Source organism: Zophobas morio, unplaced genomic scaffold (assembly GCF_036711695.1).
Source record: "Zophobas morio isolate AGI-343-1 ecotype UQ-CSIRO unplaced genomic scaffold, CSIRO_AGI_Zmor_V1 ptg000041l, whole genome shotgun sequence".
NCBI classification, from domain to species: Eukaryota; Metazoa; Arthropoda; class Insecta; order Coleoptera; family Tenebrionidae; genus Zophobas; species Zophobas morio.
In genome coordinates this window covers 3,253,298-3,280,206 of record NW_026972146.1, presented here as the reverse complement: position 1 = coordinate 3,280,206, position 26,909 = coordinate 3,253,298, and the positions used below count along the sequence as shown (strand labels likewise).

Here is a 26,909-nt window from a genome sequence, read left to right as displayed (position 1 = left end):
TTTTCGATTTTTCAATTTTCTATTTCGTAATTTTTATTTTTTTTTAATTGTTCAAAATTCCAATTTTTATTTTTCAAGTTTTTGATTTTTCAATTTAATTATTATCCTACAATTTCTGGTTCTAATTTTACATTTTCACAATTTTTGGATGTCAATTAGTTGGGTTTTAATGAATCAATTTTCAATTCTATAATTCTCTCTTTTTAAAATTTTTTCATTCTTGTAATTATTCAATTTTTATTTTGCAAATTTCTGATTTTCAATTTTTCAAGCTCTTGCATAATTTTGCAGTTTTTCGCTTTTTAAATTTTGTAATTTTTCAGTTTTACAGTTTTTTTCGATTTCACAATTATCCAATTTTTCAATTTTGTAATTTGTACATTTTTTACTTCTTAGTTGTCCGGTTTTTTTTATATTTCTTCATTTTTTAAATTTCTCGTTTTTAAATTATTCCATTTTTGATTTTTCAATTATCCCGATTTCATTGTTTATATTTTCCAATTTCCTGATTTTTAATTTTTTTAAAATTCCGATTTTCAACTTTTCAAGGCTTTGATTTTTTAGTTTCATATTTTTACCCTTTGTCGACTTCTTTTGGTTTTTAAATAATCAGTTTTTCAATTTTATAATTTTACAATTTTTCAACTTTTTTATTTTTAATTCTTCAAAATTTCAGTTTTAATTTTTCAAGTTTTTGATTTTTCAATTTAATTATTTTAGAATTTTAGAATTTTTCTGACTTTTGATTTCACATTTCTACAATTTTTGGATGTTTCCATTATTTTGGTTATTATTATTTTTAATCTCGTAGTTCTGCGATTTTTTAGATCATTTAATTTTTGATTTTTTAATTATCCGAATTTCATTGTTTCGATTTTCCAATATTTTGATTTTTGATTTTTCAAAAGTTCTGTTTTCAATTTTTCGAGTTTTTGATTTTTCAGTTTTCTATTTTGTAATTTTTATTTTTTTTAATTTTTCAAAATTTCATTTTTAATTTTTCAAGTTTTTGACTTTTCCGTTTAATTATTTTTGAATTTTTCGTTTTAAAGTTAACCGATTTTTATCACTTAATCATTTAGATTTTTTAATGTTCCTATTTTGTAATTTTTTTTTAATTTGAATTTTTTCAATTTTTCGATTTTTCACTTTTCCATCTCTTCAATTTCTGGATTTTCAATTTTTCGTTTTGACTTTTTATTATTTTTAATCTTTATTTTTTCAATTTTTCGGTTTTTCAATTTTTCGTTTCATAAACTTTCATTTGCAATTTTTCTAGATTTCATTTCAAATGTTAACTCTTTTTCATTAATTCGATTTTTCAATTTTTCGATTTTAAATTTTGACGGTTCTATAATTTTTCCATTTTACAAATTTTGGGTAGGTAAGTATTCCAATTTTTCGATTCCGATCGTTTTTTCTTCTTTGAAGTTTTTCGATTCATTAATTTTTTTTTTATTTTTAAGGTTCTCGATTTTCGGTTTTTCAATGTTCCAATTTTTCGATTTTGCAACTTTTCGTTTTCAGTTTTTCTATTTTTCAACTTTTCGAATAAAAAAATGGAAAAGCTGCAAAATTGTAAAATTGAAAATTCAGAATTGAAAAACGAAAAAATATAAAATGAAAACTTCGAAAAACTCAAAAATGATGAAACCGAAACATTGTAAAATGGAAAAATAGAAAAATGAAAAAAATAAAGAGCGAAACATTGTGATTTTTTCGAAAAATTTGAGAAAAGTTTTTCCACTAAAAAATTTTGTGATGACGTCATCACATCAAAAATTGGCTTATTTATTAATTTTTTTGAGTCACTTTGTATAATTAATTGAGTGCGTTGAGTGCATTGATCACACAATAATTTATTATAATCACAATATTTTGCATATTTCAAAGAAGATTTATTTAGCAAAATTTTAATATGACGTCATCAACTTTTTGGAAGGGGATAAGCGATTTACCATTCGGTTTTTCAATTTCGAAGTAAAATTACAAAATGTTATACAATTTTGATTTTTGCTTCAAAAATCTTAATGTCTAGAATAAAAACTGTACACGGATTCATAAACCACATGTAGAGGAGTATCTTATTTTATAAAATTGAAATGATATTTTCTGATGTAATTTTTGAGATGACGTCATCTTATCGGTGGTGGGGATGCTTAGTCAAATTTGGTTAGCGTTTTACCATCTAGACAGACAGTCAGACAGACAGACGGAAACGGGAGACCACTTTTACGAGGATAACTTGAAAAAATTGTGCCGGATTGACTGCACTATATATCAAAAATTGAACATTAATAAAATTTTTTCAAACGTTACAGAATTTGGAAAAACTATCTTCGTTGCCATTACTTTAAAATCCATAAGATTAGTCATAAGCTCCTTGTACTCCGGCGGCGCGATCGGGTCCGGGATGGGCGTCTGGTACATCGACGCCGTCGACGGGTCCCTCAACCCGCAATCATAACTCTGCATCTTCCTCAGACTCAGATTCCTCGAGTGCGGCGGCTCCACCTCCACCATCTCCTCGATCGTGTCCTGCCTCGTGATCCCCGGCGCCGCGTTCGTCGACACCTTCTGCAGCTTCGGGAACACCTTGTTCCCCGATCCCGGCGTCGGCTGGCTCCCCGAACTCCCCGACGACGACGAGCTCGGCCGCTCCTTCGCCGAGTCCTTGGCGCTCAGACTCCTCGTGAAGCTCTGCTGCGCCTGCGTGGAGCTCTCCGAGCCCGAGTCCAGGCTCGCCGAGCCCAGCAGCCGCCCCCACTTGCTGGCCCGGCCCGCGCTCGGCCGCGCCACCGTCGTCTTGACGCCGCCCCCGCCGCTGTCGTCCTTCTCCGCCACCGACGACAGCTTGGTGGTGGACAGCACCCGCGCCATGGGCTTGTCGCCGTTCTCCTCGCCCTTCTCCACGTCGGAGGACTGCTGTGACGTGGGCGCCGGCGGCTGCGTGCGGTCGCGCCGGAACTTCGAGAAGATCTTGCGCACGAGGTGGTCCTGGTTCTGGTCGAGCTGGGGCTCGTTCTTGCGCCGCTCGGCGAGCTCCTTCTCGCGCTTCACGTCGGCGACCTTGCGGAAGATGAGGCGGTGGCGCAGGTTGTAGGTGAGGATGAGGTTGCGGGCGAAGCTGTTGGCGAAGGCTTGGTAGAAGTCGAGGACTTCGAGGAGCTTGTCGCGCTTGATGGTGTGCAGGTCGCAGTAGGTGAGGGCGCGCACGTTGGCGGCGGATTGGCCCACGGCGTTGTCCTTCCAGAAGGAGTCGCCGAAGACGTCGCCCTTGCCTGGAATAAATAAATAAATAAATGAATAAATTATTGTTATTTAGGTATCAAGGTAAAAAAAAATATTTGGGACCCTCGAGAAGGTTTTACACTTTTAAAACTCACATTTGGGACCCCGAGAAGGTTTGACATTAAAAAAGCCATTTGGGATTCCGAGAAGGTTTCACATTCTTAAAAAGACATTTGGTGCCCCCGAGAAGGTTTTACATTTTTAAAAAAGACAGTTGGGACCTCCGAGAAGGTTTCACATTAAAAAAAGTCATTTGGGACCCCCGAGAAGGTTTCACATTCTTAAAAAGACATTTGGCGCCCCCGAGAAAATTTTACATTTTTAAAAAAGACAATAGGGAACCTCGAGAAGGTTTCACATAAAAAAAAACATTTGGGACCCCCGAGAAGGCTTCACATTCATAAAAAAAGGCATTTAGCGCCCCCGAGAAAGTTTTATATTTTTAAAAAAATCAGCTGGGACCCCCGAGAAGGTTTTACAATAAAATAAAGATATTTGGGACCTTCGAGCAGGTTTTACATAAAAAAATATACATTTGGGGCCCCCGTGAAGGTTTCACATTCTTAAAAAAAGACAGTTGGGACCCTCGAGAAGATTTAATACTGTTTGTATTCTTTATTTTCTCAATTTTTAATTTTTCCTTCCCTCAATTTTCGATTTGAGATTTTTATTTTTTTTGTTTTTTTCGTTTCCTCAATTATTAAATTTTGCAATTTTGCGATTTAAAATTTCTGGAGTTTTCAACTTTTCATTTTTCAATTTTACGTTTCGGTTTTTTATTTTCTTTATTTTTGCCATTTATCGATTTTTCAGTGTTCAGTTCTTAGACTTTACAGCTTCTGGATTTTTTAATTTCAAGATTTTGCAATTTTTTAATTAGTAGTTTTATAAGTTTTGATTTTTTTTTCTGTTTGTGTGAATGTGAATATTTTCAATTTTTTGAGTTTGTTAATTTTTCGTTTTTTCAATTTTAGATTTTTTAATTTCTCGATTTTTCAATTTTTCGTTTCCTCAGTTTTCGATTTGGGATTTCTCAATTTTTCGTTTTTTCGTTTCTTCAATTTTTATTTCAATCTTCTCGAGTTTTCATTTTTTATTTTTCAATTTTTCGATTTTTTTGTTTCGGTTTTTTATTTTCTTTATTTTTACCACTTATCGATTTTGTAGTGTTCAGTATTTCGATTTTGCAACTTTCGGATTTTTTAATTTTAAGATTTTGCAATTTTTTAATCAACAGATTGACGAGTTTCCAATTTTTTGTTTTTCTTTCATTTTTCATCTTTTCAATTTTTCATTTCGGTTTTTATTTTCTTTATTTTTAAAATTTTTCGATTTCCACTGTTTTGATTTTATAATTTTTCGTTTTCTCAATGTGAAATTTTTCAGTTTTTGGAATTTTCAATTTTTCGGTTCTCAATTTTTTGGTTTCAATTTATTATTGTCCTTACTTTTTCAAATTTTCGGTCTTCCAATTTTTTGATTTTATAATTTTTAGTTTTTTCAGTGTGTTTCAATTTTTGGAGTTAGTTAATTTTTCGTTTTTTCAATTTTAGATTTATTAATTTCTCGATTTTTCAATTTTTCGTTTCCTCAATTTTCGATTAGAGATTTTTAAATTTTTCGTTTTTTCGTTTCTTCAATTTTTAAATTTTGTAATTTTTTATTTAAATTTTCTCGAGTTTTCAATTTTTTATTGTTCAATTTTTCATTTCTTAAATGGTTCGTTTCGGTTATTTATTTTCTTTGTTTTTAAAATTTTTCGGTTTCCACTGTTTTGATTTTATAATTTTTCGTTTTCTCAATGTGAAATTTTTCATTTTTTGGAATTTTCAATTTTTCGGTTCTCAATTTTTCGTTTCTTCAATTTTTCGTTTCTATTTATTTTTTTCCTTACTTTTTCGTTTCTTCAATGTGGAAATTTTCAATTTTTCGGTTCTCAATTTTTCGTTTTTTCAATTTTCGATTTTTTAATTTCTCAATTTTTCAATTTTTCGTTTCCTCAATTTTCGATTTGAGATTTTTAAATTTTTCGTTTTTTCGTTTCTTCAATTTTTAAGTTATGCAATTTTTATTTAAAGTTTGTCGAGTTTTCAATTTTTTATTATTCAATTTTTCATTTCTTAAATGGTTTGTTTCGGTTTTTTATTTTCTTTATTTTTCCACTTATCGATTTTGTAGTGTTCAGTATTTCGATTTTACAACTTTCGGATTTTTTAATTGTAAGATTGTGCAATTTTTTAGTCAGCAGATTCACTAGTTTCCAATTTTTTGTTTTTTTCGTTTTTCATCTCTTCAATTTTTCATTTCGGTTTTTTATTTTTTTAATTTTTCGGTTTTCCACTGTTTTGATTTTATAATTTTTCATTTTGTCAATGTGAAATTTTTCAATTTTTGGGATTTTCAATTTTTCGGTTCTCAATTTTTCGTTTCTTCAATTTTCGTTTGGAGGTTTTTAAATTTTTAATTTTTTTTTTGTTTCTTTTTTTAATTTTGAGATTTTACAATTTTTATTAACAGTTGCAAAAGTTATCAATTTTTAATTTTTCAATTTTTCGTTTCGGTTTTTTATTTTCTTTATTTTTACCACTTTTTAATTAGTAGTTTCACAAGTTTTCATTTTTTTTTCTGTTTTTCATTTCTTTAAATTTTCGTTTCAATTATTTTCCTTACTTTTTCAAATTTCCGGTCTTCCGATGTTTCGATTTTATAATTTTTCGTTTTTTCAGTGTGAAAATTTTCAATTTTTGGAGTTTGTTAATTTTTCGTTTTTTCAATTTTAGATTTTTCAATTTCTCGATTTTTCAATTTTTCGTTTTGCTCAATTTTCGATTTGAGATTTTTAAATTTTTCGTTTTTTCGTTTCCTCAATTATTAAATTTCGCAATTTTTCGATTTAAAACTACTCGAGTTTTCATCTTTTTATTTTTCAATTTTTCTTTTCGGTTTTTTATTTTCTTCATTTTTACCATTTATCGATTTTTCAGTGTTCAGTTTTTCAACTTTACAACTATTGGATTTTTTAATTTTAAGATTTTGCAATTTTTTAATTAGTAGTTTTACGAGTTTTCAGTTTTTTTTTTTCTGTTTTTCATTTCTTTAAATTTTCGGTTCAATTTATTATTTTCCTTACTTTGTCAAATTTTCGGTCTTCTGATGTTTCGATTTAATGATTTTTCGTTTTTTCAGTGTGAAAATTTTCAATTGTTGGAGTTTAATAATTTTTCGTTTTTTCAATTCTAGATTTTTTAATTTGTCGATTTTTCAGTTTTTCATTTCCTCAATTATTAAATTTTGCAATTTTTCGATTTAAAATTTCTCGAGTTTTCAACTTTTTATTTTTCAATTTTTCGTTTCGGTTTTTTATTTTCTTCATTTTTACCATTTATCGATTTTTTAGTGTTTAGTTTTTCAACTTTACAACTTTTGGATTTTTTAATTTTAAGATTTTGCAATTTTTTAATTAGTAGTTTCACTAGTTTTCAATTTTTTTTCTGTTTTTCATTTCTTTAAATTTTCGTTTCAATTTATTATTTTCCTTACTTTGTCAAATTTTCGGTCTTGTGATGTTTCGATTTTATGATTTTTCGTTTTTCCAGTGTGAAAATTTTCAATTGTTGGAGTTTAATAATTTTTCGTTTCGGTTTTTTATTTTCTTCATTTACCATTTATCGATTTTTCAGTGTTCAGTTTTTCAACTTTACAACTATTGGATTTTTTAATTTTAAGATTTTGCAATTTTTTAATTAGTAGTTTCACGAGTTTTCAATTTTTTTTCTGTTTTTCATTTCTTTAAATTTTCGTTTCAATTTATTATTTTCCTTACTTTGTCAAATTTTCGGTCTTCCGATGTTTCGATTTTATGATTGTTCGTTTTTTCAATGTGAAAATTATCAATTTTTGGAGTTTGTTCATTTTTCGTTTTTTCGATTTTAGATTTTTTAATTTCTCGATTTTTCAATTTTTCGTTTTTTCGTTTCTTCAATTTTGCAATATTTTATTCCAATTTTCTCCAGTTTTCATTTTTTATTATACAATTTTCCCTTGGTTCGTTTCGGTTTATATTTTATTTATTTTTACCACTTATGGATTTTGTGGTGTTCAGTATTTCGATTTTACAACTTTCGAATTTTTTAATTTCAAGATTTTGCAATTTTTTAATTAGCAGGTTTCTGAGTTTCCAATTTTTTGTTTTTTTCGTTTCTCAACTCTTCAGTTTTTCGTTTCGGTTTTTTATTTTCTTCATTTTTTTAATTTTTCGGTTTCCACTGTTTTGATTTTATAATTTTTCGTATTGTCAATGTGAAATTTTTCAATTTTTGGGATTTTCAATTTTTCGAGTCTCAATTTTTCGTTTCAAATTATTATTTTTCTTACTTTTTCAAAATTTCGGTCTTCCAACGTTTAGATTTTATAACTTTTCCTTTCTTCAATGTGAAAATTTTCAATTTTTGGAGTTTGTTAATTTTTCGTTTTTTCAATTTTAGATTTTTTAATTTCTAGATTTTTCAATTTTTCGTTTCCTCAATTTTCGATTAAAGACTTTTCAATTTTTCGTTTTTTCGTTTTTTTGTTTTTTCAATTTTTAAATTTTGCAATTTTTTATTTAAATTTTCTCGAGTTTTCAATTTTTTATTATTCAATTTTTCATTTCTTATATGGTTCGTTTCAGTTTTTTATTTTCTTTATTTTTACCATTTATATCGGGTTTTCAGTGTTCAGTATTTCGATTTTACAACTTGCGAATTTTTTAATTTTAAGATTTGCAATTTTTTAATCAGCAGATTCACGAGTTTCCAATTTTTTGTTTTGTTCGTTTTTCATCTCTTCAATTTTTCGTTTCGGTTTTTTATTTTCTTTATTTTTTCAATTTTTCGGGTTTCCACTGTTTTAATTTTCAATTTTTCGGTTCACAATTTTTCGTTTCTTCAATTTTCGTTTGGATGTTTTTAAATTTTTTATTTTTTATTGTTTTTTTTAATTCTGAGATTGTACAATCTTTGATTAACAGTTGCAGAGGTTGTCAATTTTTAATTTTTCAATTTTTCGTTTCGGTTTTTTATTTTCTTCATTTTTACCATTTATCGATTTTTCAGTGTTCAGTTTTTCAACTTTACTATTGGATTTTTTAATTTTAAGATTTTGCAATTTTTTAATTAGTAGTTTCACGAGTTTTCAATTTTTTTTCTGTTTTTCATTTCATTAAATTTTCGTTTCAATTTATTATTTTCCTTTGTCAAATTTTCTGTCTTCCGATGTTTCAATTTTATGATTTTTCTTTTTTTCAGTGTGAAAATTTTCAATTTTTGGAGTTTGGTAATTTTTCGGTTTTTCAATTTTAGATTTTTTAATTTCTCGATTTTTCACTTTTTCGTTTCCTCAATTTTCGATTTGAGATTTTTAATTTTTTTGTTTTTTTCGTTTCCTCAATTATTATTAAATTTTGCAATTTTTCGATTTAAAATTTCTAGAGTTTTCAACTTTTTTATTTTTCATTTTTTCGTTTCGGTATTTTATTTTCTTTATTTTTACTATTTATCGATTTTTCAGTGTTCAGTTCTTCGACTTTACAATTTCTGGATTTTTAATTTTAAGATTTTGCAATTTTTTAATTAGTAGTTTTACGAGTTTTCCATTTTTTTTCTGTTTTTCATTTCTTCAATTTTTCGTTTCAATTTATTATTTGTCTTACTTTTTCAAATTTTCGGTCTTCCGAGGTTTCGATTTTATAATTTTTCGTTTTTTCAATTTTAGATTTTTTTATTTCTCGATTTTTAAATTTCTCGTTTCTTCAATTTTCGATTTTGAGATTTTTAAATTTTTCGTTTTTTCGTTTCTTCAATTTTTAAATTTTGCAATCTTTATTTAAATTTTCTCTATTATTCAATTTTTCATTTCTTAAATGGTTGCTTTCGGTTTTTTATTTTCTTTATTTTTTGAATTTCTCTTTTTCCACTGTTTTGATTTTATAATTTTTCGTTTTCTCAATGTGACATTTTTCAATTTTTGGAATTTTCAACTTTTCGGTTCTCAATTTTTCGTTTCAATTTATTATTTTCCTTACATTTTCAAAATTTTCAAATTTTCGGTCCTCCAATGTTTCGATTTTATAATTTTTTGTTTTTTCAGTGTGTTTCAATTTTTAAATTTTGCAATCAATTTTTCATTTTTTATTTTCTTTATTTTTACCACTATCTTATCGATTTTGTAGTGTTCAGTATTTCGATTTTACAACTTTCTGTTTTTTTAATTTTAAGATTTTGCAATTTTTAATTAGCCGATTCACGAATTTCCAATTTTTTGTTTTTTCCGTTTTCCATCTCTTCAATTTTGCGTTTCGGTATTTTATTTTTTTATTTATTAAATTTTTCGGTTTTCCACTGTTTTGATACAATAATAATTTTTCGTTTTCTCAATGTGACATTTTAAAATTTTTGGGATTTTCAATTTTTCGGTTCTCAATTTTTCGTTTCTTAAATTTTCGTTTTGAGATTTTTAAGTTTTTCATTTTTTTTTTAATTTTGAGATTTTACAATTTTTGATTAACAGTCTGCACTAGTTGTCAATTTTTATTTTTTCAATTTTTTGATTTTTCAATTTTTCATGTCTTCAGTTTCTCGATTTGCAATTTTTCCTTTGGGGTTTTTTACTTTCTCTGTTTTGTCAATGTTTTGGTTTTCCAATGTAGAATTTTTCAGTTTTCGAGTTTTTCAAATTTACGGTTCTCAATTTTTGATTTTTCAGATTTTCATTTCTTCAATTTTCAAATTGTGAGTTTCAAATTTTTCGTTTTTTTCCTTTCTTCAATTTTTAAGTTTTCCCGTTTTTCGACCTAAAATTTCTGGAGTTTTCAATTTTTTATTTTTCAATTTTTCATTTCTTAAATTTTTCGTTTCGGTTCTTTATTTTCTTTATTTTTACCATTTATCGATTTTTCAGTGTTTAGTTTTTCGATTTTAAAACCTTTGGGATTTTCAATTTTAAGATTTTGCAATTTTTCGATTTTCCAACTTTTGGATGGTTCCATATTTAGATTTTTCAAATTTTTGAGTTGCAGTTTTTCGTTTTCTTTATTTTTTCAACTTATTGGTTTTTCACTGTTCTGATTTTATAATTTTCCCTGTTTTTATTGTAAAATTCTTCCAATTTTCGATTTTTCAACTAAGCTTTCGAATAAAAACAAAATGGAAAAATTGCAAAATTAACTGAAAAATAAAAAATGAAAAAACGAAAAAGTATAAACTGAAAACCATGAATAATCTAAAAATTGGAAATCAAAAACTTGAAAAATTGAAGAAATCGGATAACTCAGAAATCCAAAAATTGCTAAATTGAAAACTTACAACTAGAAAAACAGTGAACAGAAAAACAAAAATGAAAAATTTCAAAAATTAAATAACCAAAAAATTGAAGAATCGAAAAATTAAAAACTGAGAAACTGAAACATCTAAAAATAAAAGACTGTAACATTGAAAAATTGTAAATCGACAAATTGAAAAAACGAAAATTTGAAAAGTTTGGAAGACGAGAAATTGTAAAATCGAAGAAGGAAAAACGAAACGTTGCGATACCAAATATTGAGTCGTTTTTTATTTTAATCGGTAAAATCACCCTGTATAAATAATTCTAAAATCTAAGAGTGTACATTTATAAAGTTATAATATTTTGCATATTTTAGAGATGATTTATTCGACAAAATTTTGAGATGTTAACAAATATAAACAAACAATGTCTAAAAAGATTTATATAAAAATTTTATTTGCTAATAATGCGTTGATAAATTGAAGATTCACATTGTGACGTCGCGAATCGTGACGTCACGACGTATTCAAAGAAAGGAATGGCTTCTCGAACATTCGCGAACGTCTTGTGACGTCAGCCAACCGGTATTTAACCGATTTTTTAGCCTGTACATTGTAAATTAACAAATATAAACAAACAATGTCTAAAAAGATCTATATAAACATTTTAGTTGCTAATAATGCATGGATAAAGTAAAGATTCACATTGTGACGTCGCGAATCGTGACGTCACGACGTATTCAAACAAAGGAATAGCTTCTCGAACATTCGCGAACGTCTTGTGACGTCAGCCAACCGGTATTTAACTAATTTTTAAGCCTGTACATTGTAAATTAACAAATATAAACAAACAATGTCTAAAAAGATCTATATAAACATTTGAGTTGATAATAATGCGTTGATAAATTAAATATTCACATTGTGACGTCGCGAATCGTGACGTCACGACGTATTCAAACAAAGGAATAGCTTCTCGAACATTCGCGAACGTCTTGTGACGTCAGCCAACCGGTAATTAACCGATTTTTTAGCCTGTACATTGTAAATTAACAAATATAAACAAACAATGTCTAAAAAGATTTATATAAACATTTTAGTTGCTAATAATACGTTGATAAATTAAAGATTCATATTGTGACGTCGCAAATCGTGACGTCACGACGTATTCAAACAAAGGAATAGCTTCTCGAACATTCGCGAACGTCTTGTGACGTCAGCCAACCGGTATTTAACTCATTTTTTAGCCTGTACATTGTAAATTAACAAATATAAACAAATAATGTCTATAAAGATCTATATAAACATTTTAGTTGCTAATAATGCGTTGGTAAATTAAAGATTTACATTGTGACGTCGCGAATCGTGACGTCACGACGTATTCAACCAAAGGAATAGCGTCTCGAACATTCGCGAACGTCTTGTGACGTCAGCCAACCGGTATTTAACCGATTTTTAAGCCTGTACATTGTAAATTAACAAATATAAACAAACAATGTCTAAAAAGATTTTTATAAACATTTTAGTTGCTAATAATGCGTTGATAAATTAAAGATTCATGTCGTGACGTCGCGAATCGGACGTCACGACCTATTCAAACAAAGGAATAGCTTCTCGAACATTCGCGAACGTCTTGCTACGTCATCCAACCGGTATATATACAGGTCAGCGGCCACTGTTGGGCAGTTTGAGTCGAACGTTCAGCGTGTGAAAACGTCTATTCGCAATAAGGAGAGTAAGGAAACAATTTCGCAACTAAGTGGCGAATTTATTTATTTATTTTTAAAATTTGTCGTTGTGTATAATAACAAATGGCGACATATGAGAGATTTGCAATTATTAATGAAATCAACTCGTGCAAACGCTGCTAACAAACTATCACGACATAATTAAATGATATTTAAACAATTCAACTGAAAATCGTTTTCCCTCAAACACGAAATTATTAAAAACAATTCAATTTGTTTAAACATTGTTGAATTAGCCCCGAAAGTGTAATTTTCCGATCAAAGTATGAAAAATAATTTTAGCAATCTCATGCTGACGCACCATGACGTCACTGTCACGTGACCAGCTTCGATCCTTTGTGTTTAGTTTTGATTTCGGTCTGGTGGCAGCGACGTCGGAGCATTCGGAGAAATAAAGAAAAGAATAAATATTATTGGCAATATTCTGCATTAGCGCTGTGAACGCAGAACAAAGTGTGCATTTTTCCAGAAATGCCCGAAAACGGAGTAAATACGGTTGGAGTTTTAATTTTAAGTATTAATTAATATAATTAAAACCGTTTTCCTACAAACATAAACATATTAACAACGTGCAATTTTCCGATCAAAATATGAAAAATAATGTTTGCAATCTCATCATGATGTTCGATGACATCACTGTCAGGAGAGCCACCTGAACAAATATTGCGGTTTTCGGTTAGTTTTGATTTCGGTATGGTGGCAGCAACATCGTAGCTTTCGGAGCTCCGTTTTGGCTTAAAAGTAGCCCGTGTTCGCGAATTTCCAATTTATTGTTCTTCTCATGGCGAGACAAACTCCAGACCTCCTCGTATTGTTTGGTTCTCGCCGGGCAACAACAACGAGCGAGCACAGTCATCGCTCTTTGGTGGCAAACGTGGAGTATTGTGTATATTGTAACTTTTGTAATTCAACCAAATTGTAGTATATAGTATAGTTACTAACTTAACTTCGCAACAGTGCAAATGCTTTGTGGGTTTTCATGGTGCACTTGCTTGGGTATTAACTTATTAATTTTGCAACAGTGCATTCTTTGGTTCCGAGACTGAATTCTCCATGTCGTCAGACGCTCTGACCTGAGGGGGTTATGTTGGCCCTTAGACGATGGGTCATCATCCTAAAAGGATGAGGTTCATCATCCCAAAGGGATGAGGTCAGTCGGCCCTGTATCTATGCGGCCGCATTCTCCTTTGGGCGTGTGAGCGCTGTGACCAATAGATTTCGTCCCGAGTTCCATCGGTGTGCTTGCTTGGGTATTCTATTTGCAACAGTGCATCTTTTGGTTCCGGTCTGAATTCTCCATGTCGTCAGAAGCTCTTGGTCTGGGGGGGTTCTGTTGGCCCTTAGACGCTGGGTCGCATCATTCTTTAAGGATGAGGTCAGACGGCCTTGGATTTATGCGGCTTCCGTTCCTGCCTTGGGCGAAGGAGCACTGCGACCTATAGATTTCGTCCGAGTTCCATCGGTGTGCTTGCTTCTAACTTGGGTGCTTGGGTACTAACTATGCAACTGTATCTGTATCCTGTATTGTATCTGTATCTGTATCTGTATCCTGTAATGTAGCTGTATCGATCTAGATTGTAGGTTGTATTTCTATTGTATTAAATTGTACTGTACTGTATAACATTTCCTCCCTAATTAACAATTCCTAGCCCTCTCCTGTCCTGGCAAGACTTGCTCCAGACCTTCCCGTGGTTCTTGCTGAACATCAACAATCGAGGTCAAAGAATTCAAATATTATACCAAAGTTGCACAAAATTCACGAAATTCGCTAGTTGGTGGCCAACGTGGAGCATATATCCAGTTTAAATATGTATTAACATGTCAAAATTAAAGTTATTAAAAACAATTCAGTTTGTCCAAAAATAACGCAATTAACCCCGAAAATAAGCTTGACAAACTGTCACCCACTACATACATATTTTTGTTTGTTTTATTTAACACTCACCCAGGATTGCCACCACCTCGTCGTCCTGGATCACCTCCAGAGACCCCGTGACGATGAAGCACAGCGAGTCGATGGATTCGCCGGTGTGGTAGAGGAGGTCTCCCGGAGCCGAATGGGACATGGTAAAGTGCATCGCCAGAGCTCTCAAGCAGCCGTCGGAAGCCAGCCGGAAAGCGGGATGCTCATTGAACACTTTTCGATTTAAATGGACGCAAATATCAGCCTTCATGTCTTTCGGACAAAAATTCAGAACCTAAAACAAGGGCTTTTAGTGTGGGTGCGACATCTGCGTCTGAAAGCAATTCGCTTCGATGAAAATATTTGTCTTGTTTGAATGGTGACAAACAAGACTCGAAAACAGGAAAATAACGGAAAGATTGGTCGTTGTGTTCCGGGAAAATACCTTGTCTTGGTCTAGTCCCTTGGTCATGGCCCAGGTCGACACCACGTAATCCATTACACGTTCAGACAGGGCTTTGGGGACTTCGTGAAGTTTCATGAACTCTCTTACGTTGTTCAGCATGTCGTGGTATTTGGCGGTGGCCGAAGTCATTTGCTGGATTATTGTCGTTACGTGGCCGAAGATCGTCGCATACAAAAGAGCTGCAAAGAGAGAAAAATTGGTAGGGGGTTGTTTTGGCAGGATTTAGCTCGGCGCTGAAGTGCATCCCAACAAATCCCGGTTCTTTGAAAAGTTATACATTTTTAGTGATTCCCGCAATTTTTTTGAGTTGGATTTTTCAGGTCTTCAATTTTTAATTTACTTTGTTAACTCAGTTTTTCGGTTTGTAATTTTTCCAGTCTTTAAGCTTAAATTTTTCAGTTTTTTAATTCTCCAAATTTCAGATTTTGCAATTTTCATTTCTTCAATTTTTCAATTTTTAGGATTTTCAATTTTTCGACTTTAGCATTAAATTTTTCATTTTTTTTTATTTCTTCAATTTTAAGATTTTGTAATTTTTGATTTCTTAGTAGCTATTTTTGAATTTCTGGGATTTTCACTGTTTCGGTTTACAATTTTTCACCTTTTTAATATTTAGAATTTTCAATTTTAGATTTATTACTTTCTCGATTTTTAATTTTTCGTTGCATCAATTTCCGATTTGAGATTTTTAAATTTTTAATTTTTCTTTGATTCTTCAGTTTTACGGTTTTGCAATTTTTTGATTAGCAGTTTCACGAGTTTTCAATTTTTAATTTTTCAATTTTTCGTTTCAGTTTTTCACTGTTCTGATTTTATAACTTTTCAATTTTTTAAATTTAAAATTTCTGAAGTTATCGATTATTTATTTTTCAATTTTTCATTTCTTAAATTTTTTTTCAGTTTTTATTCTCTTCACTTTTCCATTTATCGATTTTTCAATGTTCAGTATTTCGATTTTACAATCTATGAATTTTTCAATTTTTGGTTCCGGTTTTTTATTTTCTTTATTTTTGTTTTTTCAATTTAATTTTTTTCAGTTTGTCGTTTCTGCAATTTTTCGATTCGCAATTTTTCAGTTTTTTATTTTCTTGTTTAATTGAAGTTTTTTTCAATTTTTCGGTTGTCAATTGTTCGATTTGAATTTTTGGTTTTTCAATTTAAGATTTTTCACCTTCTCGATTTTTAATTTTACGTTTGTTCAATTTTCGATTTGACATTTTTAAATTTTCCATTTTCCTTTGTTTTTTCAATTTTAAGATTTTGCAGTTTTTTTGATTACCAGTTTTCACGAGTTTTCAATTTTTAGTTTTTAAATTTTTTGATTTCTCAATATTTTGTATGTTCAATTTGCAATTTTTCGTTTTGGTTTTTTTATTTTTTCAATTTTGTCAATTTTTCCGTTTTCCAATGTTTTTATTTTATAATTTTTCGTTTCTTCAATATGAAATTTTTCAATTTTTGAAATTTTCAATTTTTTGGTTTTCAATTTTTCGACTTTTTCAACTTTCGATTTTTCACTTTCCCGATTATTTAGTTTTTCGTTTCGTCAATTTTAAGATTTTGCAATTGTTTGATTAGCAATTCCACGAGATTTCAATTTTTCGGCTTTGTAGTGTTTTGATTTTATAATTTTTCCTTTTTCAATGTAAAATTTTTCGGTTTTTAATTTTTCGAGGCTTTAACTTTTCGTTTTTTCATTTTAGATTTCGGTTTGAGATTTTTAAATTTTTCATTTTTTTGTTTCTTCAATTTTAAGATTTTGCAATTTTTTAATTAGCAGTTTCACGAGTTCTCAATTTTTAAACTTTCAATTTTTTGAATTTTTCATAATTTTCGATTTGCAATTTTTAGTTTCGACTTTTTATTTTTTTATTTTGTCAATCTTTCGAGTTTTCAATGTTTTGATTGTATAATTTTCTGTTTTCTCAATGAGAATTTTCTCAATTTTAGAGATTTTCAATTTTTCGACTTTTAAATTTTTCGTATTTTCAATTTTAGTTTTTTACATTCTCAATTATTAATTTTTCGTTCCTTCAATTTTCGATTTGAGATTTTAAAATTTTTTGTTTTTTCGTTTCTTTAATTTTTAAATTTTGCAATTTTTCGATTTAAAATTTCTTGAGTTTTTTAGATTTCAATTTTTCATTTCTTAAATTTTTCGTTTCGGTTTTTTTTTCTTTACTTTTACCATTTATCGATTTTCCAGGGTTCAATATTTCGATTTTACAACTTCTGGATTTTTTAATTTTAAGATTTTGGAATTTTTTGATTTTTCAATTTTCGATTTGCAATTTTTCGTTTCGGTTTTTTATTTTCTTTAGTTTTTCAATTTTTCGGTTTTCTAATGCTTTGATTTTATAATTATTTGTTTTCTTATGTGAAAATTTTCAATTTTTCGGTTTTCAAATGTTTGAGTTTATAATTTTTCGTTTTTTCGTTATGAATTTTTTCAATTTTTGGGATTTTCATTTGGTTGTTAATTTTTCGTTTTTTCAATTTTAGATTTTTCACTTTCTCGATTTAAAATTTTTCATTTCTTCAATTTTCGATTTGAGATTTTAAAATTTTTTCATTTTTTTTGGTTCTTCAATTTTAAGATTTTCAATTTTTTGATTAGTAGTTTCACGAGTTTTCAATTTTTTATTTGGCAACTTTTTGATTTTTCAATTTTTCATATTTTCGATTTTTCAATTTGCTATATTTCGTTTCGGTTTTTATTTTGATTGCCAATTTTTCTGAAATTTTCAGTTGTTTAGTTCAAAATTTGTGAACTTTCTAATTTTTGTTTTTTCAACTTTCGATTTTTCACTCTCCAGATTATTTAGTTTTTCGTTTCTTCAATTTTAAGATTTTGCATTTTTGTATTAGCAATTTCACGAGATTTAAATTTTTAATTTTTCAATTTTTTGATTTTTCAATTTTTCGTTTCGAGTTTTTCTTTTCTTTATTTTTTCAATTTTTCGGCTTTGCAGTGTTTTGATTTTATAATTTTTCGTTTTTTCAATGTGAAATTTTTCGGTTTTCAATTTTTCGGCTTTTTAATTTTTCAATTTTGCAATTTTTTTGATTAACAGTTTCACAAGTTCTCAATTTTTAAAATTTCAATTATTTGAATTTTTCATATTTTTCGATTTGCAATTTTTAGTTTCGGCTTTTCATTTTTTTATTTTGTCAGTTTTTCGGTTTTCCAATGTTTTGATTTTATAAACTTTCGTTTTTCAATGTGAAATTTTTCAATTTTAGGGATTTTCAATTTTTCGATTCTTAATTTTTCGACTTTTCAGTTTTTCGTTTCTTCAATTCTAAAATTTTTGCAATTTTTTGATTAGCAGTTTCATGAGTTTTCAATTTTCGTTTCGGTTTTTTATTTTCTTTAGTTTTTCAATTTTTCGGTTTCGGTTTTCTAAAGTTTTGAGTTTATAATTTTTTGTTTTTTTTTATGTGAGATTTTCCACATTTTGAAATTTTCAGTTTTTTCGTTCAAAATTTTTGGACGTTTTAATTTTTTGGTTTTTCAAATTTCGATTTATCACTTTCCCGATTATTTAATTTTTATTTTAGATTTTTTCTTTTCTTTATTTTTTCAATTTTTCGGCTTTGCAATGTTTTGATTTTATAATTTTTCGTTTTTTCAATGTGAAATTTTTCGATTTTTAATTTTTTGTTTTTTCAATTTTAACTTTTCTACTTTCTCGATTTTTCAATTTTTCGATTTGAGATTTTTAAATTTTTCATTTCTTTTTGGTTCTACAATTTTAAGATTTTGCAATTTTTTGATTAGCAGTTTCACGAGTTTTCAATTTTTAAACTTTCAATTTTCTGAATTTTTAATTTTTGCATATTTTGATTTTATAAATTTTCGTTTTTTCTCAATGCGAAATTCTTAATTTTTCGTTCCTTCAATTTTCGATTTGCGATTTTAAAATTTTTTGTTTTTTCGTTTCTTTATTTTTAAATTTAGCAATTTTTCGATTTAAAATTTCTTGAGTTTTTATTTTTCAATTTTTCATTTCTTACGTTTTTCGTTTCGGTTTTTTATTTTCTTTATTTTTAGCATTTATCGATTTTCCAGTGTTGAATTTTTCGATTTTACAACTTTTGCTTTTCCAATATTTTGATTTTATAATTTTTCGCTTTTTTCAGTGAGAAAATTTTCAATTTTTGGGATTTTCAATTTTCGGTTCTCAATTTCTCGTTTTTTTTGAGGTTTTTAAATTTTTCTTTTTTTTTCGTTTCTTTAATTTAAAATTTTACAATTTTTTGATTTTTCAATTTTTCGTGTCTTCAATTTTTCGGTTTTCCAATGTTTGGAATTTATAATTTTTCAATTTTTGAGTTTTTCAAATTTACAGTTCTCAATTTTTTACTGTTTAATTTTTGGTTTTTTCAATTTTAGGTTTTTCACTTCCTCGATTTTTCAGTTTTTCGTTTCTTCAATTTTCGACAATTGAGAATTTAAAATTTTTCTTTTTTTCCCTTTATTCAATTTTTAAATTTGCTCGTTTTTCGATTTAAAGTTTTCAATTTTTTATTTTTCACTTTTTCATTTCTTCAATTTTTCGTTTCAGTGTTTTATTTTCTTTATTTTTACCATTTATCGATTTTTCAACTTTTGGATGCTTCAATTTTTAGATTTTTCAATTTTTCATTTCTTCAGTTTTTCGATTTTCAGTTTTTGGTTTAGGTTTTTATTTTCTTTATTGTTTCAATTTTTCGGTTGTTCAATGTTCTGATTTTTGAGTTTTCCCTTTTTTCACTGAGATTTTTCAATTTTTCGATTGGCATTTTTTCGGTTTTCAATTTTTGGATTTTTCAACTGTTCGAATAAAAAAAATTGAAAAACTGCAAAATTGACTAAGAAACAAAAAATGAAAAAACGAAAAAGTATAAACTGAAAACTATAAAAATCTAAGAATTGGAAATCAAAAAGTTGAAAAATTGAAGAAACAAAAACTGAAAAATTGAAAGAGGCAAAATTGAGAAACTTCTTAAAGTACTATAAAATCAAAATATCGAAAATTTAAGAAATTGCGAAATCGGATAACTGAGAAATCCAAAAATTGCAAAATTTTGAGATGACTTAGTTTAACGATTTACCATGATTACGACAACCTTAAAAAGTTTGCAAGTTTTCAGAGTATTCGGTTTTGTACTTTCAAAGTTAAATTGCAAAATGTTATAAAATTTTGATCTTTTTTTTTCAAAAATCTGGATGTATAATTAGACAAGAATCTGTCCAGTAGTTTCTAATAAAAATTCGGGCAGACGACAGACAGACAGATGGAAACGGGAATCCATTTTTCCTACTCTAGTGGTCAGGAAACGTCGAGAAAATATAAAAGTAGCCAGTTGTCTAATGGACTCGATTCCAATATTTTTAGCACTTGTAGACGGCACGAAGGTCGGGCGGCGACCATTTATCACACTTTATTCACACCTTCAAGATCAATACAACCACGAGCACTCCTAGTTCCGTAATGAAAAAATCGAAAAGCGCATTTTCACCGCCACGGTTAAGAAACGCGGCCATTCCGCACGGTTTCCTTCGCAACCGTAGGAAATGGCCATTGCGCACACCGCGTGAACGCTCCTTACCAGCGATGATCATCATGCAAATCGTGAAAATTCGTTCGTTGTCAGTTTCGGCGGCCACATTTCCAAATCCCACCGACGTCATGCAGGTCATGGTAAAGTACAAAGCCGTTACGTACATGGTTTTGCGTGAAGGGCCGTTTATCAGTTCTGGCGTGTTGGTGTCATTTGGCCAGACGTACGAGTACGGGCTTTGGGTGATATTGGCGAGCTTCCAGAGCCAGCTGTATTGGACGCCGTTATCGGCGTCGGAACGCCCGATGGAGTACCAAATGCACGCCAGCCAATGGGCGACGAGCATGTAGAAGCACAGGAGCAGGATCAGCATGGCCGCCCCGTACTCCAAGTACCTGTCGAGCTTGCGGACGACGCGGCCCAAGCGGAGCAGGCGCACGACTTTCAGGGCGCTGAATAGACTACCGATTCCCTACACATGTAAAATCCGGGTTTAAAATAAGTTTAGACGCGTACAATCGCACGCAAATGTTTTGAGCCTATGGGCGGATCGTTTTTGCCTGCCCTCACCGAAGAAGGTGGTCCAAATCCTTCAAGGGCAGAATTTGTAGGTAGGCTCAAACTACAACGAAATTTACATTTGGTGAGAAATATTTATGGCTCACACCAGTTCTCTCGAATTTGTCGGAGAAGATTTAGCAGGTAGTTGTTCCCATAAAATAATGAATAATCGAATAATTTGAAATCTTGCAGATGTTTTAAAGTCATGATAAACATGATTTAATTAAAATATATTTGCTTATCCCCTCTAAAAAATTTATGACGTCACCTCAAAATTTTGCAGAATAAATCCTATCTTAAATGTATAAAATATGATGAGTTTTTATACTTGTGATTTATCACTGCATTAATATTTTTTAGATTTGATTATACAGGGTATCTCAAAAAAGTTAATGACTGAGTCAATTTATTTTATTGAAGAAATCAAGAATAGCAAAACTGAATACTTTGAAATATTGTAGATGTTTTGAAGTTTTTGTAAGCATGGTAACTTTTTTGATTAATCAAATATGCGCAAAATCAAAAATCGGAAAAACTGAAATTCACTAATGCAAAAAACAGAAAATCGAAAAATACAAATCGTAAAAATCGAAAATCTAAAAATGGCTAATCAAAAAATCGAAAATTCAATGAATCAAATACCTAGGTCGATCGAAAAGTGGAAATTCACAAACCTCAAAAATCGAAAAATCGAAAATTGAAAAACGGGAAAACCAAAAAATCGAAAAGTCAAAAATTTGTAGTATTGAAAATTAAAAAAATTGCAAAGCCTAAAAACTGAAGCGAACAGAAAATCTAAAAAGCAAAAAAGTGGAAAAACAAAAATTCGAAAAATCTAGAATCGAAAAAGTGGAAAATCGAAAATCTGAATAAAGAAACTCGGAAATTCTGAAAATTGGAAAATCGAAAACCAAAAAATCGGGAAGTAACAAAATTGAAGTCTAACAGTTGAGAATGGAAAAATTGAAAAACCGAAAATTCTAAAAATCGACAATGGACAAATTGAAAATCGGAAAATTTTAATTGAACAATTGAACATAGAAAAATCGATGAATTGAAAAATCGAAAAATCATAAAACTGAAAAATCCAAAATTCTAATGATCGAAAGTCTGAAAACTGAAAATCGAAAATTCTGAAAAGCGGAAAATAGAATATCGAAAAATTTAAAAGAAAGAAAATTGAAGTCTAAAAACCGAAGAATGGAAAAATTAAAAATCAAAAATTCGAAAAATCAAAACCGAAAAATTCATAGATTTAAAAAGAAAATCGAAAAATCAAAAATCTAAAAATCGAAAAGTAAAAAAATTGAAGTCTAAAAGCTGAAAAATGGAAAACTGAACAATCGAAAATTCGAAAATCAAATATCGAAAAATCGAAAAGCCGAAAAATCGAAAATTTGATAAATCAGATATGCGAAAAACAGAAAATCTGAAAATACAAAACTGGAAAATCAAAAATTTAAAAATGGAAAAACCGAAAATCGAAAATTCAATGAATCTAATACGTAAGTCGATCGAAAAACTGGAAATTCACAAATTTGAAAAATCGAAAATTTGCAAAATTGAAAAACCGAGAATTGAAAAATCAAAAAACCGAAAAATGGAAAAATCAAAAATCGAAAAATAGGAAAACCGAAAATTCAAAAATTCATAATATTGAAAACTCTAAAAGTCGACAATTCAAAAATCAAAACATTGGAAAGTAAAATAATCGAAAATCGAAAAGTAAACAAATTGCAAAGCCTAAAAACTGACGAACAGAAAAATTGAAAAATCGTAAAATCAAAAAGTGGAAAATCGAAAACTGGAAATTGAAAAATCGAAGATTGGAAAATCGAAAAATCGAAAATCGGAATATCGAGAATCGACAAATTAAAAAACCGAAAAACGAAAAATTAAAAAATCGGAAATCGAAAAATGAAAAAAAAACGAAAATTCAAAAATCGAATAATCCGAAACTAAAATAATAGAAAAGTGGAAAAGTAAAAATTGCAAAGTCTCAAAACTGACGAACAGAAAAATCGAAAAATAAAAAAAAATCGAAAAATATCTAAAAATGGAAAATCGAAAAATCGAAAATCGGAAAATGGAAAAACCGAAAAATCGAAAATCGAAAAATCGAAATTTCGATGAAACAAATACTCGAAAAAACGAAAAGTAAAAAAATTGCAAGGCCTAAAAATTGAAAAATCAAAAAATCGGGAAAACGAAAATCGAAAAAACGACGATCGAAAAAAAAATAAAAAAATCGAAAAGTAGAAAATCGGAAAGTAACAAATTTGAAGTCTAACAGTTGAGAATAGAAAAACTGAAAAACCGAAAATTCTAAAAATCGACAATGGACAAATTGAAAATCGCAAAATTTAAATTGAACAATTGAACATAGAAAAATCGATGAATTGAAAAATCGAAAATTCGACTACTCAAATTTTCTAAAAATCGAAAAATCATAAAACTGAAAAATCCAAAATTCTAATGATCGAAAGTCTGAAAACTGAAAATCGAAAATTCTGAAAAGCGGAAAATAGAATATCGAAAAATTTAAAAGAAAGAAAATTGAAGTCTAAAAACCGAAGAATGGAAAAATTAAAAATCAAAAATTCGAAAAATCAAAACCGAAAAATTCAAAGATTTAAAAAGAAAATCGAAAAATCAAAAATCTGAAAATTGAAACTCGAAAATTTGGAAATTCGAAAAGTAAAAAAATTGAAGTCTAAAAGCTGAAAAATGGAAAACTGAACAATCGAAAATTCGAAAATCAAATATCGAAAAATCGAAAAGCCGAAAAATCGCAAATTTGATAAATCAGATATGCGAAAAACAGAAAATCTGAAAATACAAGACTGGAAAATCAAAAATTTAAAAATGGAAAAACCGAAAATCGAAAATTCAATGAATCTAATACGTAGGTCGATCGAAAAACTGGAAATTCACAAATTTGAAAAATCGAAAATTTGCAAAATTGAAAAACCGAGAATTGAAAAATCAAAAAACCGAAAAATGGAAAAATCAAAAATCGAAAAATAGGAAAGTAAAATAATCGAAAAATCGAAAAGTAAACAAATTGCAAAGCCTAAAAACTGACGAACAGAAAAATCGAAAAATCGTAAAATCAAGAAGTGGAAAATCGAAAACTGGAAATTGAAAAATCGAAGATTGGAAAATCGAAAAATCGAAAATCGGAATATCGAGAATCGACAAATTAAAAAAGCGAAAAATCGAAAAATTAAAAAATCGGAAATCGAAAAATGAAAAAAAAACGAAAATTCAAAAATCGAATAATCAGAAACTAAAATAATAGAAAAGTGGAAAAGTAAAAATTGCAAAGTCTCAAAATTGACGAACAGAAAAATCGAAAAATAAAAAAAATCGAAAAATATCTAAAAATGGAAAATCGAAAATCGAAAAATCGAAAATTCGATGAAACAAATACTCGAAAAAACGAAAAGTAAAAAAATTGCAAGGCCTAAAAATTGAAAAATCAAAAAATCGGAAAAATGAAAATCGAAAAAACGACGATCGAAAAAAAATAAAAAAATCGAAAAGTAGAAAATCGGAAAGTAACAAAATTGAAGTCTAACAGTTGAGAATAGAAAAACTGAAAAACCGAAAATACTAAAAATCGACAATGGACAAATTGAAAATCGCAAAATTTAAATTGAACAATTGAACATAGAAAAATCGATGAATTGAAAAATCGAAAATTCGACTACTCAAATTTTCTGAAAATCGAAAAATCATAAAACTGAAAAACCAAAATTCTAATGATCAAAAGTCTGAAAACTGAAAATCGAAAATTCTGAAAAGCGGAAAATAGAATATCGAAAAATTAAAAATCAAAAATTCGAAAAATCAAAACCGAAAAATTCAAAGATTTAAAAAGAAAATCGAAAATTCAAAAATCTGAAAATTGAAACTCGAAAATTTGGAAAATCGAAAAGTAAAAAAATTGAAGTCTAAAAGCTGAGAAATGGAAAACTGAACAATCGAAAATTCGAAAATCAAATATCGAAAAATCGAAAAGCCGAAAAATCGCAAATTTGATAAATCAGATATGCGAAAGACAGAAAATCTGAAAATACAAAACTGGAAAATCAAAAATTTAAAAATGGAAAAACCGAAAATCGAAAATTCAATGAATCTAATACGTAGGTCGATCGAAAAACTGGAAATTCACAAATCTGAAAAATCGAAAATTTGCAAGATTGAAAGACCGAGAATTGAAAAATCAAAAAACCGAAAAATGGAAAAATCAAAAATCGAAAAATAGGAAAACCGAAAATTCAAAAATTCATAATATTGAAAACTCTAAAAGTCGACAATTCAAAAATCAAAAAATTGGAAAGTAAAATAATCGAAAAATCGAAAAGTAAACAAATTGCAAAGCCTAAAAACTGACGAACAGAAAAATCGAAAAATCGTAAAATCAAAAAGTGGAAAATCGAAAACTGGAAATTGAAAAATCGAAGATTGGAAAATCGAAAAATCGAAAATCGGAATATCGAAAATCGACAAATTAAAAAACCGAAAATCGAAAAATTAAAAAATCGGAAATCGAAAAATGAAAAATAAACGAAAATTCAAAAATCGAATAATCCGAAACTAAAATAATAGAAAAGTGGAAAAGTAAAAATTGCAGTCTCAAAACTGACGAACAGAAAAATCGAAAAATATCTAAAAATGGAAAATCGAAAAATCGAAAATCGGAAAATGGAAAAACCGAAAAATCGAAAATCGAAAAATCGAAAATTCGATGAAACAAATACTCGAAAAAACGAAAAGTAAAAAAATTGCAAGGCCTAAAAATTGAAAAATCAAAAAATCGGGAAAATGAAAATCGAAAAACGACGATCGAAAAAAAATAAAAAAATCGAAAAGTAGAAAATCGGAAAGTAACAAAATTGAAATCTAAAAGCTGAAGAAGGGAAAATTCTAAAAAGCAACAATCGAAAAAAGCAAAATTAAAAATTGAAAATTTGAAAAATGGAAAATCGAAAACACGAATATCGAGATTTTGAAAAATCGTAAAAATGATAATCGAAAAATCGAAATGCTCAAAAATCAAAAATTCGATTAATCAGTATTCTAAAAATCGAAAAAACGGACACAAATCCACAAATATGAAAAATCGAAAATCAAAATACGAAAAATTAAAAAACCGAAAAATTGAAAAATCCCAAATCGAAAAATGGAAAAACCGAAAATTCAAAAATCAAACTATCGGAAAGTAAAATAATCGAAAAATGGAAAAATAAAACAAAAGCGGAAAAACGAAAATCGAAAAATCGTAAAATCAGAAAATGGAAAATCGAATAATCGAAAGTTGGAAAAATCGAAGGTCGAGAAATAAAACAACCGAAAAATCGAAAAATTTAATGATTAATGGAAAATCGAAAACTCGGGAATAGAAGAATTAAAAACGTAAAATCGAGAATTCAAAAATCAAAAAAGTCGGAAAGTAAAATATAATCGAAAAATGCAAAAAAATTGCAAAATCTAAAAACTGACGAACAGAAAAATCCAGAAATCTAAAAATGGAAAGACGAAAAATCGAAAATTGAAAGAATGGCAAATCAAAAAATCGAAACATCGAAAAATCAAAAAAACGAAAAATTAAAAAATCGAAAAACGAAAAAACTAAAAACTCGAAAATTCAAAATACCGCAAATTTGAAAAATCAGAAAATTTGAAAGTAATAAAATCGAAAAGTTGATAGAAAAATTGAAACTGAAAAATCTAATTCGATGAAATGGTTGGTCGAAAAAACGAAAAATCGAAAATCGAAGTGATCCGGTGTTACACCTCGACTCAAGAGAGACCGCAATAAAGGATAACAAATGAAATGGATAAAGTCAAACATGATTGATAAACTTTAAACCAAATTTATGAAGTTTATAAACTGAACATTTTTTTTGTTTTTTGAAATGTAGTACACTTCAAAAAATGTCCGTGACTTAATTTAATGTGAATTTTATAACTATGGTTGGCACAATTAGACCTAATATTAGTGTGATTTTGAGCATATTCTCGATTTTATTAGAGCAGAATAGGTTTTTTTTTTGTAATTTTATAACTTACGGAAACTAATAGTACATCAC

At 28.6% G+C, this 26,909-nt stretch overlaps 1 protein-coding gene across 6 annotated transcripts in view; it reads right to left on the bottom strand.

Annotated features, from left to right (window-relative positions):
* Positions 1-26,909, bottom strand: part of LOC135140997 (potassium voltage-gated channel protein eag) — a 56,669-nt gene that overhangs the window by 6,105 nt on the left and 23,655 nt on the right. For 2 of the 6 annotated variants that reach the window (XM_064071765.1, XM_064071766.1), the window contains 4 exons: positions 20,299-20,722; positions 14,683-14,882; positions 14,280-14,532; positions 2,353-3,281 (listed from right to left, as the gene is read on the bottom strand). In XM_064071765.1, coding sequence (XP_063927835.1) covers positions 2,353-3,281; positions 14,280-14,532; positions 14,683-14,882; positions 20,299-20,722 — 1,806 coding nt within the window. The other 4 variants (XM_064071767.1, XR_010282301.1, XM_064071768.1 and 1 more) reach the window with 4 other exon arrangements.